At 44.8% G+C, this 14440-nt stretch overlaps 1 protein-coding gene across 1 annotated transcript; it reads right to left on the bottom strand.

Moving 5' to 3' along the window:
* Positions 1-315: 315 nt before the first annotated feature.
* On the bottom strand, positions 316-14075 carry LOC142817355 (uncharacterized). Its single transcript, XM_075894385.1, has 4 exons — positions 13944-14075; positions 10381-10558; positions 3326-3467; positions 316-435 (listed from the first exon to the last, which is right to left on the bottom strand). The coding sequence occupies exons 1-4, from the start codon at positions 14029-14031 to the stop codon at positions 340-342; spliced, it is 504 nt and encodes a 167-aa protein (XP_075750500.1). The 5' UTR covers positions 14032-14075; the 3' UTR covers positions 316-339.
* Positions 14076-14440: the final 365 nt, after the last annotated feature.

The raw sequence follows: 14440 nt of genomic DNA, 5'->3' as shown, positions 1-14440 counted from the left end.
AGGAGGCAATGATTTATAGCATTCAGCATATTTAGGCACAGCAAATGCTATTCTTAGACTACTTCTGTCCTATAGTAAACAACAAGAATCTTGAGCGTATAGCTATTAGTTCTGATTCAACGAGCCATCCTTTATTTGCCCCGTAACGACTGTGTATGCTGGGACACACTGAAGATTTATTCTATTGCTAATTTTCACTGATTTACACTAACATCTACAATGTCGTGAACGGAATATTCAAAAAGTTGATTGTTGAATTTTATTGCAAGACAAAAGGTCAGCGTCAAAATCTAATTCAACCAAGCGGTGCAACTTCATTTCAGTTCTTTTTGATGAAAATCAAGCAGCAGCTATATTCACTTTAAAGGACTGACATCCAACCGTAACTCCTCCGTTCAGTATTGCAATCTGAATAGTGAGTGTTGTTGGCGCCGTCTGTAAAAGATAATTGACAGGTTAGTACAGCCAGGTACAAATGCAACACTAGAGTGTGACCAGAATGCACAACAATGTCATAAACCAAAATTTCATTCCTCTGTATGTTTGGTTTTAAATTTTTTTTCTCTAGATTAGAAACCTTCATGCTTACAACGGGATTTCAATTCACTTGTTGAATATATATTATTCTTTGAAATTATGTCATATTCTCCAATTTCATTCATTGAAAGCCTAATATGATTACCGGACTTGGTGTTTTGGAAGCACCTGGGATTAATTTTGATATGGATTCCATAACGTTAACGGCAATCAAGTTACACTACAATATTTGCCTCTTGCCATTATTAAGATGAGTCCGCCAAGCTTTGGGTCAGAAATGCGTCCTCGTGGTTTGCATAACAGCGCTATTTTAGCTTATATATCTACGACATTTTTATGCTCTGTTACATCCTGAAAGTTTCATATGCCACTAAATTCTCCAGGAATTACTAGAGCTTTTTGGGATGACTTTTGAATGCGTCGCCCACCTGATTGCCTAATTTTAATTGCATGTGTTCTGTTTCCTTTGCAGACCCACTGCTTCATACTTAACGAAGACCTGCTTAGGCAGCTTTGGTGGACTCATTCCTTCACTATAAATGTTTAATCGACAACATTCTTAGCCAAAATTGTGCTGGTCTTGGTGTTTTATTTAATCAATATGCTGTGTGCGCAATGGGATTGGTGATACACGAGAAACGAAACATTCATGTAGGCAGGTCATACTGTGTGCAATAAATCGTACAACTAAGTATGTATACCAAGGGGATGCGGTTAACAGGTGCAAATAGTGAATCCAGTAGAAAGAACATAAACGAAGATAGGCAAAGTTGTAAAATAACATGAACGTAGAAAACGTTGTGGAGGAGGTGGTTGCCACTTGTACTTTAGCTTTGTTAGAGAAAATTTAAGACACGCATTGACTAAGGCATTGACGCTCAGGTCCCTTCCGCACATAGACTTTATAGAATGCGAGACATTGACTTTATTTGTGTACCTTATTGACTAGAAAGGGTGATGGCATCTTGTCGGAGAATAATCCGTCTTTCAAATGCGAAGCATCTCTTAGTCGCACACTGTCACGAGGCGTGCGTCGGCGTTGTCTACACCCCCAGTGCGCATACTCCTGCCTCGCGTATCGTGCCGCATGCTTGCGGCTCGTTGCAACTGTTTTGTTCCTCCCTCCCCCTTCTGTCACCACCGAAGGCCGACGCAGACAGCATGTACTAGTAAAAACCAAGTGGTCGAACAGCACAACCTTTTACTGGCCACCCCGTATATGTAGCCACTGGATCGCACATCAGCGTCCCACCACTCGTTGAAGGCAACGCTTCTTCTTTATTTATAAATTAAGAATAATAAGCACTAAATAACAATTAGGCATTCCCAAACCATCCCTCGCTTCGAAAGGTCGATGCACTCAGCTTCTGCTAGTAAAAACCGACTGCCCGGCTGCACAACCTTTCATGAGCCACCACAAGCGCAAGCGACCGAACCAAACATGAAAATCATGACATGCTTGTCGTGTAACAACATGACTACACTATGCACTCACGGCCGTTTCGCAAGCGTCACATATACCAACTTTAATAATACAATACGTGAGTGGATGACGAAGGTATGTGACTACTGCAAACATGATAATCATAGGATGCGTGTCATGTAACAGCATGACTACATGCTACGCTCATGATGCGCTCGCGGCTGTTTCGTTAGCTTCAGATGTACCAAACTCGGTATTAGGCGACGCGAGCGGACGACATAAGTAAATGACGCTTCCAAACATGATAATCACGACATGCATGTCATGTAACAACATGACCACATGCAACACTCATGATGCGCTCGTGGCCGTTTCGCTAGCTTCACATATGCCAAATTTGGTATTACGTGACGCCAATGGATGACGGAGGTATGTTACTGGTGCAAACATGATAATCATGAGAGGCTTGTCATATGAGAACATTACTACATGCCACAGTCAAGGCGCCAATGCATTTCGACGTGACGCGGTGCGCGTGCTCGCCGGCTCTGATTTCGTCGCATCACGCCGGCGTTGCCACGCCAGGCGCCGGTCCTGCCTTATACTTGCAGGCACGCGCCGCACTGCGTTGCTTTGACGAATGCGCCTTTCAGCGCGTCCGGCGTCCCTCCGTCACGAAAAGAGGGAGATGTAGTGTTGTCTGGGTAATGCATTGGTGCGAAATGCAGCATGTCGCATTTCGCGCTGGTTATTGTGGGGCCGCACCGACGGACGCTGGTCGCACCTGGCATCAGACAACAGAATGCTCGCGTTTTGCAAACGCAGCGTCGCTGTGCCCAGCGTGCGCGCGTGTCAACGTTAAAATGGAGTATATTGGGCCCTTCATAATGCGCTAGCGGCTGTTTTGCTAGCTCAACATATACGAAATTTGGTGGTACGTGACGTCAATGAATGACAAAATATATGACTGGTGCAAACATGATAATCCTGACACGCATCTCATGTAAGAAGATGACAACATACCACGCTCATAGCGCGATCGTGGCCGTTTCACCAGCTCCACATATACTAAATTTGGTAGAACGTGACGTGAATCGATGACGAAGGTAAACAACACATCCAAACATGGTGATTATGACACGGAACTCATGTGCGGCATCATTTACCTCCACCTCGCAACGTCTTGCTTATTTTAAAGTGGCATATCAACATTTCTCATTCGTGCTTCGCATATTATCGATTGCTACAGTACATGGGATCTGCCATTTTTTTCATTCATTCAGTAAGATTAATAATATCAAAATAACAATTAAGCGTTCATTGATAACTTTGACGTAGCAGAGAAACAAACCGCAATGTACTTACCCCGATAAGTAGCTGTATCAACGGGTCAAGATTTGCTGTTATCGACTGCTGAACAGTGATGGGGTTTATGGGACACTTGTTATTCCACGGCATACCAAACTCTTGTTCAAGGCTAGTTGTACCTCCGCATAGCTTGTACGTGCTGAATAAAGCCATTTTTTTTAAATGAAAGGGTGAGTGGGCTCATATAAAATCATAAAGACTGTGCCAGTGTTTCTTAGGCATAGTTGCCAACAACTTACATGCTTGCTACTTCAGCGCGCCAAGCCTGCAAGCAGGTTTCCAAGCGCAAAAGAGATACTGAGGTGCCCAGTTTACGCACCATCAATAGCAATAAAAATCTAATAATCGTCATAGTGTAGCCCCTTGAAATGAGCGTGAGCCATCTTTACCACTCGGCTATCCAGGCCGGTTACTAGATCACTGCATAGTTTGCACAGTACGATGCAATACGAGAGCGAGAAAGGGAAGTGAGTGTGAGGAGGAGGAAAAGAAGAATCAGAGAGAGTATAACGTAGCAATGAAAGGTTTAGGAAGGAATAACTGAATAGAAATAAACGCTAAAAGACGGATAGTAAGAATAGTGAAAGAGAGACATATTAAGACAAAAAAAAAACAAAGCCAGCATTGTGAGCAGATACCACACCCCCTGGATAAGCCGGACATGCCCAATAGCTAAGTTACGCTCCCCAACAGAAACATCGAGCGCAACCTCCGCTTCATTAAAGACGATAGTCTTTCTTGGGGACCTTCGACGAAAAAATTTTGGTCTGTCTGTCTGCACATTTGTCTGTTTGTCTACCCTAACGATACCTCAAACGGCACCGAACGGCCAACCCCATTCGCAGCACCTACCAATATTGCTCAAGGTTTAGCGTTCATAGTTGTTCGATTATCAATTAAAAAGCAATTTTTGCGCATAACTGAGGCGCCATAACAACACTTCGAAGTTTTGTATGTCTGCATTTATAGTAGAAGAGGCACACACAAGTAACTCTAAGGAATGTAGCGTTTATCGCGCTGCGCTGACAGTGCAACGCGATGCTCAAGAAGGTGTTTCCGACGCTTTGCTACGACGTCACGGTGGTGGCACCTGCCCGTCGCTTTGCGTTCTACAGCTTATCACCTCCGAGACTGGCGCGCATCTTTCTCCACGGGATGCACGCCTTCTTTTTCGAAGATAACTGCCAGATGGCGCTTGTGTCTAGCATGCCTTAGAGTTACTATATATGCTACCTTTAGGTAGCAGAGTTGCGCCAAGATACGCCATCTTGGGTTAAAATGTCTTGCGGGAAAGCCACTCACCACCCACGTAGAAGCAACGCTCGCGCTTCAGAGTGATACATAGTGCCTCAATATTCAGGGATTCTGGTACAAGCGTTGCTTTATTTATTTTTTCGCTTTCTTTAATTTTTCTAAAGTATGAGAGAAACTCGGTTGCTCTGGTCACACCTAGAAGCCTTGATTTGATGCTTAAATTCTTGGTATGTAATAATAAAGCAAAGTGCGTAGCTCGTTGAACCAGTGAGATACATATTTGTGGTTGGTTACACTAGCTTCGCCTTTTCCACTGTTTTTCCCATTCGCAACAATGAAATTAGTTTTGCACTTTTGAATGCAGTCAAACCAGTTAGGGAAGAAATTTTGTCATCATGTCGGACTCATTCGGAAACTGCGTGAGGGAGCCAGGGGTAGTTGTATCGCCTTCAACTGAATCGAGCTGAACAGCGATCGAGAGTGCCCATGCGACGCCCATATTACGCACGGCTCTCTATTGCGCTCCTATTACAATCGCGGCTCACGACAGCTGATGTGAAACAACAGCCGATGTCAACCACGCTTGATCTGCCCGGAATCATCCTAGCATTGGCTTCTCCGCAGTGCATTTTAACCACTTATAACCACGTGATGGCGCTCGGCGAATAGGGGCGCTGAATTTCTGTAGGCGGAGCGAACGGAGCCCGGAAAACAGTGGCGCAACTCTGCTACCTAAAGGTAGCATATACAGTAACTCTAACGTGCCTCGATGCGCTCGTTCACCTCCGCTAGAAGCTCGCAGCACTCTGACGCAGCATCTCCAGAATACTCTTCACCGATTTTCTTGTGCAGGACATCAAATAAACGTTTTGTTCACTCTCTCCAGACGCAAGACTATCATCTTTAGACTACACTTGCGGTGTATATGCAGATTTGGAACCAATTTTATGCTCGATATCTTGGAGTGGCACCGTCTCACGCGTGATGTCAGCGCGGGGTCCACGCTTTCAACAGTGCTACAGCAGCCGCTGCTCCTATGCGCGGATTGGCTGGTTCTGGTGGGGACTTAGTCAAACGAACAGCCTCGTGGGGGTAAATACCAACGAATGCTTTTGAGTGCAGTTATGAGCTTGTTTTAGTTGCGGCCCAATCGACAAGGCCAAGAAATTTCGCAGATGGCCGACGAGTGTTCTTCCTCGTCGTCTGCAATTCTCATCACGGTATACAAACTGTTCGAATGTTTCTTTCAACGTTTAAATAAGCGTACCTTTCTTCAGAATCTACAAGTACGTAGATACAGCTTGCGAAACGCCCTTTGAGCATGTGCACTCCACAGCAACAGCAGGTTTCCATTGCCCCGCCGCGGTGGTCTAGTGGCTGAGGTACTCGGCTGCTGACCCGCAGGTCGCGGGATCGAATCCCGGCTGCGGCGGCTGCATTTCCGATGGAGGCGGAAATGTTGTAGGCCCGTGTGCTTAGAATTGGGCGCACGTTAAAGAACCCCAGGTGGTCGAAATTTCCGGAGCCCTCCACTACGGCGTCTCTCAAAATCATATGGTGGTTTTGGGACGTTAAACCCCACATATCACAATCAGCAGCAGCAGGTTTCCATTATAAGTGTATATTTCAAGCAGTGTGCTATGAACACGCCTGTCTTTATCAGTGAACTACGTATAGAGACATAGTTTCAGATATCCTGCGCCTTTTGGGGGCCACGTCTTCAGCTCTCTGTCCAGAGGCCTAGCGGTAGGTTCCGTGACGGCACTGCACCTGGTATAATTCGCCTATGCTTGTAGCCTCCTTGCAATAAATGACTGAAACACTGGCGAAGCACTCAAACATGGTCACAAGCTTTACAGAAGAATGGCGCGTACGGCGGATATAGCAGAACTCACAGTCAGCGAAGTGCTTGCTTCACACAGTCGATGAAGGCGTCGGGTGCTTTCCCTTTTCGAGTTTGACTATCCACTGCTTCCTCAGCTTGGGGTCGTTAGGATAGTTTTGAAAGCTAACACTTTTCTCACGGGTGAGTGATCATATAGAGGCACAGAGCCGTACCTCACCATTGCACGGCACTCGTCGCGGATGCAAGCGGCCAAAGTTCTAAGAAACAAAGCGTTGTGATATTCAAATGAGCCTTAAAAGCGGTGTCCCATGCTTGTCAGAACAGCGTCGGTAGCCACCACATACAAGATAACCAACTGAACTCCTTCTTTGTCGAGTTTAACCACGATGGTAGTTTCTGTACGGCGCCGTGCCTCGAAAGCACGTGAATCCCCCGCTAACGTCATACAGGCGTGGTGTGCGCTGCAGGCGGGACACAAGGAAGGAACGCAACTGTGCCCTCGTCTTTCTAGTTTCGTTCATCTTTGTGTCCCGTCTGCTGCGCAGTTTGCTGGAAGATAGAAAATGATATTTTGATGTTCAATATGTCTTTGTCACAGCGGTGTATTCACAATATGCTCTCTATAACGTAAACCCGAGCGTCTGGCTTGTCAACAATGATTAAGCATTCATGGTAGCACGGCTTAGCGTAGCAGAGTGAAGACCGCTATTCTGCGCACTGCTGGTTCGTGAAATGACGATTCGTGGCTCTACACCTCTCTTTGCAGGATATTTTGGATGGTCATCCACTGTGCCGCGATACGTGGTGAAGGCAGCTAGCCCAAATTAACAATGTTCGCACCGAAGTGTCTTTTTGGCTGGGCAAAAGAACTCTGGAGAAGTCCGTTTAATTTTCAGTGCAAGTGGCTGCATTGGTCGGCGTTGCGCGAAAGTACGGAAAACAATCAAGGAAGGGGAAGGGAGGAGGCGGTAGCCCTATCAGCACCCTCTCACCCTTATCAGGCTGCGCCACGGCATGGGGCGTCTTATGAAAGTGCGTACTGCCGAGACAGCAAGTGGTCTACAACAAGAAACGCCCGGTCACTTCATTTATCCTTCTCTAACAACTGAAGCATGAACCGTATTTTTTACGTTACTTCGTTGTAAAGAAACTCTCTTTTTGCGTTTTTGAATATACTAAAGGCGCATAAGTTTCTAGTATACCTGTTATAAGCTTATGTGTAGGGTAGAAGAGTATTTATTGGAGCTATTTGTCAAAAGACACAGAGAAGTTGGTGTGTGTGAGCTACTCAAGACTATGATTTCCTGCTAGTTCAAGTATTTTACGTCGGTGGGCAAACCAGAAGCCTTCCAGGACATGAGCCTGTAAACACTAAAACCGTCATTGCATGCAGTGGTCTAAATTACTGACACTATACTGTAATTCCGTACAGTGTATATGTAGACGAAAAAAAAATTTCAACGCAGAAATTATAGCTATAGAAGCATATTTCCCGACTACACCAGTTAACAGCATTTGTAGGTTAAAAAGACGAGTGTGCAAATGTCATCGAATTGTATGCGCATGTCATGTGGTCAGAACGGACAAAGCAGGAGCAAAAAATATGGCAGCATATCCACGGAGTGAGTGATGGAAAATGGGGCGAAGAATTCGTCCGTCCATTCGTTCTTGCTTCCGTCCGTCCATGCGTCCGTCAGTGTGACCGTCCATGCGTCCATCAGCCCGTCCGTGCGTGCGTCTGTTCCTGCTTCCGTCCCTGTGTTCGTCCATGCAGCCGCCCCTGCGTCCGTTCATGCGTCCATCCATGCATCTGTCTATGTGTCCGTTCGTCCATCTATTCAACACTCCAAGTACCACCAGCTCGCATCTTTTCATCATATATTCCCCATATAGAAGCACCGCCATCCAGCGGACATTCCAAGGACTAAACGAGAGGTGGCACACGCACACTGTCTTACGGCTTGCGCTTCGGGTCTACTTCCCACCTTTAACCACCTCGAGTTAATGGTATATACTAGTTCACTGTATTCATGGCACTGCGGCCGAACGCTCCCTAAACCTTTCGAAAACCAAGGAGGTTACGCCCAGCGAGTACAACGTAGCAACCTTTTCCTGTCAGATAATGCTCAATGTACATGCCAATGGCTGCTAATGTGAAATGAGAGACTGGAAGATTCAGCTTTTAATTTCTTACGGCTTGCGCTTCGTATCTGCTTCCCCCCTTTAACCACCTCGAATTCATTCATGGTATATACTAGTTCATTCTAATTATGGCCCTGCGGCTCAACGCTCGCTAAACCTTTCTAAAGCTAAGGAGGTTACACCCAGCGAGTATAACGTAGCAACCCTTTCTTGTCAGATAGTGCTCAATGTACATGCCAATGGCTGCTAATGGTGATCGCAGCCTGCGCGTTAACTAAAAGCCGAATGCTCCTGTCTCTCATTCCCCATTAGCAGACATTGACATGTACATTGAGCACTATTTTTTATTGTTCAACAACGCACAAAAAAAGTCTCTCACCGGCTCCACCTTGGAGGTCAAAATGTTATACTTGTTACAGACTACGAGGGATGAACGGGTGCCGCTATAAGCTTTGCCCCTAACAAATTGGTTCCAAATCTGCATGTTAAACCGCAAATGAAGTCGAAGACAATAGTCTTGCGTCTGGAGAGAGTGAACAAAACTTTTATTTGATGTTCTGCTCGAGAAAATCGGTAAAGGGTATTCTGGAGGTGCTGCGTTAGAGTACCTCTAACGTGTAGCGGAGGTGAACGAGCGCATCGAGGCACGTCAGACAAAACCGCCATCTGGCAGTTATCTTCGAAAACGAAGGCGTGCAGCCCGCGGGGAAAGATGCGCACCAGTCTCGGAGGTGACAGGGTGAAGAACGCAAAACGACGGGCAGGTCCCACCACCGTGACGTCGTAGCAAAGCGTTAGAAACACCTTTTCGAGCATCGCGTTGCACTGTCAGCGCAGTGCGATAAACGCTACATTCCTTAGAGTTACTTGTGTGTGCCTCTTCCATTTTAAAGGCAATCATACAAAACTTCGAGGTGTTGTTATGGCGCCTCAGATATGCGCAATAGTTGCTTTTTTTTTTAATTTTACAGTCGCACAACTATGAACGCTAAACCTTGAGTAATATTGGTGGGCGCTGCGAATGGGATTGGCTTTTTGCTGCCGTTTGAGATATCGTTAGGGCGGACAAACAGCCAAATGTACAGACATACAGACCAAAATTTTTTCATCGAAGGTCCCCAAGAAAGACTATCGTCTTTAAAAGTCGCGCTGTATGTGGGGAATTGCTCTTGGCAGAACGTAAATAAATGTGTACGTAAGATTTAACTTTGGTAGAAGACTTGCTGTAGATATCTTCAGCATGGATCAGTGAATTATCTGCATAAGCATAGAGGAAATTACCTAAACGCATTGGTGCAAGTACAATAGTCATTGCTAGCTTGACGCCGCCTCACGGGGAGTACTCTTTTCAGTGTGTCATTGGGGTAGTAATGACTAACCTGTATCTTTAATATCCTGACAACACACTCCTCAATCAATGCTGTGAGCTAAGGGGCAACAAGAGACAGAATAATATTTTTAAGAACCACGAACTGCTGGGCGAGGTCATAGTTCATCTTAATTGTGTGCGCGATATGATTTGAAGCACAAAAGAAAGACACAAGGACACAGCACACTGCCCAGGTGTCTTACTTTTGTACTTTAATTTTTTTCGCGCACTCAGTTAAGATGAAATATTTCTTACCTGTATATTTATTAAGTATTGTAAAATATCTTGTGGACTTCATGTCCAACCACATTGAAAATGCTGGCGTTCAGCGCGAAAATGGCATCCACTAATGTCATCTCTTTAACAGTATTTCAAAACTGAGCATTCTCTAGGTGAACAATAATAATAATAATGTATAATTAACAATTAAAGGGTATTTACCATGAACCAACGTTGTTGATGCATGGAACTGTGGAACCACTGCTTGTTTTAATCGTTATCTTCAGGGTTGGGCTCGACGCTAGTTGCGTGGTGATGATCATAGAAAAATTCACTTTCATAGTTTTCCCAATCTGAGCGTCCGTTATGCTTACGCCGCTAAGCTTGACGCTCTGGGCACCTGAATGGGAGGGGAGAACATGGTGGCGCATATCAGGGTACACACAGCTGTTCATTCTTACATGACGTTTCATGCGACTGTACGATCAAAAAATACAGTTTTATTCAAGGCGGATAAGTTTGATGATTTTGATTTGTGGAGTTTAACGTCCCAAAACCACGCTATGATTATGAAAGACGCCGTAGTGGAGGGCTCCGGAAATTTCTACCACCTGGAGTTTTTTAACGTGCGCCCAAATCTGAGCACAAGGACCTACAACACTTCCGCCTCCATCGGAAATGCAGCTGCCGCAGCCGGGACTCGATCCCGCGACCTGCGGTCGGCAGCCGAGTACCTTAGCCACTAGATCACTGCGGCGGGGCAAGGCGGATAGGTTTGTTTCTCACTTCCTACCAAATGGTTAGTCATTCATATGCTTTTCACCCCTTCATTTCACACAAAGGTGTCTTGGAGACAAGTACAAAAGGTGTATGTGTTTTCCCAGACGGTAACCTAGCACATGAACGGACACTCAAGCAGGAAAAAACAACAATATCAATATAGAGCTTCGCGTCTTCATAATGTCTAACGCAAACCATGCCAGAGTGTCTGGCATTTGGTAGGCTTGAGCACGAAAACTAGAAAAGCGGAGTTTATTTTCGAGCACAGCTACTATTGGTAATACTCAAATTTTGACTGCCACATGGACACGTGTAAAGGCGGCCGCGCCTCACCGCAGATCAGTGGATCGGTGAACGATGATCTGTTCACTGTATTAGCGTATTAGTGCCAGCGCGTATCACTGTAATCTAACTTTCCATCTACCGACCACAAGTTCGGACTCTTAAACAATTTCTTCTTGGACATACAGTCTACTGCCTTCGTCAACGTCACGATCACGCTACAATACATACAAACGCTGTTTGATACACCTTGAACAAAATGTATTGCACTACTATTATGAAGAAAACTCGGGAGACAATGAAGTATTCTTCTCCAATTGGGGTCTTAAAAAGCGCGAACGGCAACAAGCCTTTGCAGTGGTATAATGAGCATACTCTATTCGTTCTAGTAACATGCGCTCATATCCATTTCGGTAGCAGTGTGCATATCCATGCCTGTCCATGGTGATGGCTGCACGATGAACGCTATTTTATTTGAAATGCTTGCCACTGATCACCTTTTTCTTTCAATGATGAGAGTACGTCTGACCCAAGAATCTTGAAGTAGAATAAAAAACATAATAGTTCAGAACAATCACCTACGTAACTAGCATTCCTTGAGAAGCTTCCTGTATACACAAGGGTAATGTAAAACTGCTCCGTCAATTAAGAATGGTAAGCTGGGTATTACATCCAGAAACCACTGTTTGATGAAGATAGATGCCTTAGTGAAGTGCTCCAGACATTTGGAGTGTTTTGTGTTTCTTAACGTGCGCTGACATCGAAATGCGACCACCGCCACTAAGATTGAACACGTGACTTTCAAGGCCATGCACCATAACAACTGTACCACCGAGGCAGACGTACTGAACAATTAGTCACTATTTCTACGTCACAGTGCAGGGCCACACGGCTCACAACACGTACGTAGACTGCCAAGTATGGCTCATCTGCACGTACATTGCCTAAAGGAAACTAGTAACTGTAGGCCCCAACCATCCTACCCTGTGAATATCAGGCACTGCGAAAATAACTTTGTTTTCGGGGCGAAGCTCCTTACGCTGGGGCTCAGTAACTCCTCCGTAGCCACCCCTTACTTTTCACGATGTTCACTTGATGGCACTGCGCCGTTGCAGTACGTGAGTGATAACTAAACGGCGTGGAGACAGACAGACAGACAGACAGACAGACAGACAGACAGACAGACAGACAGACAGACAGACAGACAGACAGACAGACAGACAGACAGACAGACAGACAGACAGACAGACAGACAGACAGACAGACAGACAGACTGAGCTTCACCCCATACATCATCAGTCACTACGTAGATATGCTGTGAATTTTCGGGTTCACATAATGGAGACACGTCCGAGTAAGAACGACAGTTCACACACACTTGAACTCTAAGAGGCCCTGCTCAGCAGCCTATACCCGAGCGTTTGGCAAAACACAAACAGTCACATCCTTGCTGCTGCTATGTCTCAAGAAATTCCAGCCAAAGGTTGGGGGCGACTGGATATGCATTACGTGATTGACCGATTATTTTTAATAAAGATTTTTCTCTCTCTCTCTCTGTCTTCGTCTCCATCAACAACTCATAAGGGTACAATAAGCACATATGGCACGTTGCTTGTTATGACGTGATTTCTGTTTTGTTAAAAACCGTCTCAGATTGCCCACGCGAAATGCGCTTAGAATCAACCACTCAGTAAACTGTAGATCTTGTACGAGTATTTCTTTTGCTGATTAATGTTCATCTCGTGAAATATTTCTGAGCCCGGCGCACTTCGTGAACTCGGTGCATCGCTCATTACAAACTTAAAGTTTAATTATTGTTCACTGACTGCACTTGCGACAAAACATCACGTTTCCAATGAACAGATAAAGCTCTTAATTCTCTAAAATCCTTTTAATCTCTAAACAACCGTGATGAAACGCGCCTACGTAAAATCGGAAAACGCTAATGTTTAAAGTCTCGTTTTTCTTTAGTTACAACTTTAATGAAAATCAACTGACAGTTAGGTTAAGGTTTATAGGGTGGAGGCTATTTGTATTTTTCTGGCTGTATTTATTTGGTATATAGATATACAGAAAAAAGGGAACAAAAAATAACATGCGGCTGGCAGAGACCTTACCTGCAAACTCTAGCTAACACGTCTGGTAGTCTACCGACTTAGCTGCAGTGGCATTAATCAACTCGTTCAATTTCAATACCTGTGCTTACAAACCTTCACCGCCACTCATAGCCATAACGCCGTGTGTAGAACCATCTTTTTTGTCGGCTGGTACTACGTAGGCCATAAACTCTATACATGCTGGCCACAGCCTAACAAGCCCTCACACATTAACTGAAGACTTCAATCCTGCATGAATGAGACCAGAAATTTGTCTGGCCGTTCGGGCACAAATAGCAATATTTGTAAGCTTACGAGCTTCGTGCAACCTTATATCGAATTATCGAGTTTTAACCCCAGTGATAAATGTTATTTTATTAGGACGCTTCTAGTCGTTGTCAGTTATGTCCTCTCACCTGCTCTTAGAGGTTGTTTGCAAGTTTAACTTTCAGTTAAATTTAGCCTATACACAAAGATACTGATCTCATACTGCAATTTAGATATACGCAGAACGGCATGTCACCTAACGCTGACTCCTATTAGTGTCACAACAAGTTATACAAATTTAAAAGCTGAAAATCACAATGAGGGGTGCATGTGCACATCTTTCTATACTAGTATACTCACTGGAACATGATGTTAGCGTAGGCGACTGTACTGAAGCTGCGACCAAGTTCGAGCACACTAGCGCAATAGATAACACAAAGAACAACATATTCGGCTTTCTATCAGCAAGCACTGCTTCGCTTAAAAGCCGAGAAAACAGGCAAACACTTTCAGTTCTCAGTAAAGTTGGTATTTGAGTGGTTAATTTATACCTGTGCTGTAGAATATTAATGGTCAACAAAAGCTACACGTGCAAGAGCAGCGGCGAGTATTGACTCATTCATTTTCCGGTCTCTTGCACTTTCCCGGCACATGAGAATAATTTTTCACTTAACTATCACCAAATAGAACACGAAGTTCACAATGTGCAGTGACGTGTCTCGACGAAATGGCTTGAAAATGCATCCGGCCTCGTGTGTGCTGTCGCCATTAAAAGTTCGATAGACTCCAGAAAAAGCTTTATTATTCACTTACAATAAAATAGTGTTTCTGTCTACCTGTTAGTCGAGTCTTGTCAC

This window comes from Rhipicephalus microplus, chromosome 5 (genome assembly GCF_043290135.1).
Source record: "Rhipicephalus microplus isolate Deutch F79 chromosome 5, USDA_Rmic, whole genome shotgun sequence".
NCBI classification, from domain to species: Eukaryota; Metazoa; Arthropoda; class Arachnida; order Ixodida; family Ixodidae; genus Rhipicephalus; species Rhipicephalus microplus.
Note: the sequence above shows the minus strand (reverse complement) of the source record. Positions and strands in the feature narration are given on the sequence as shown.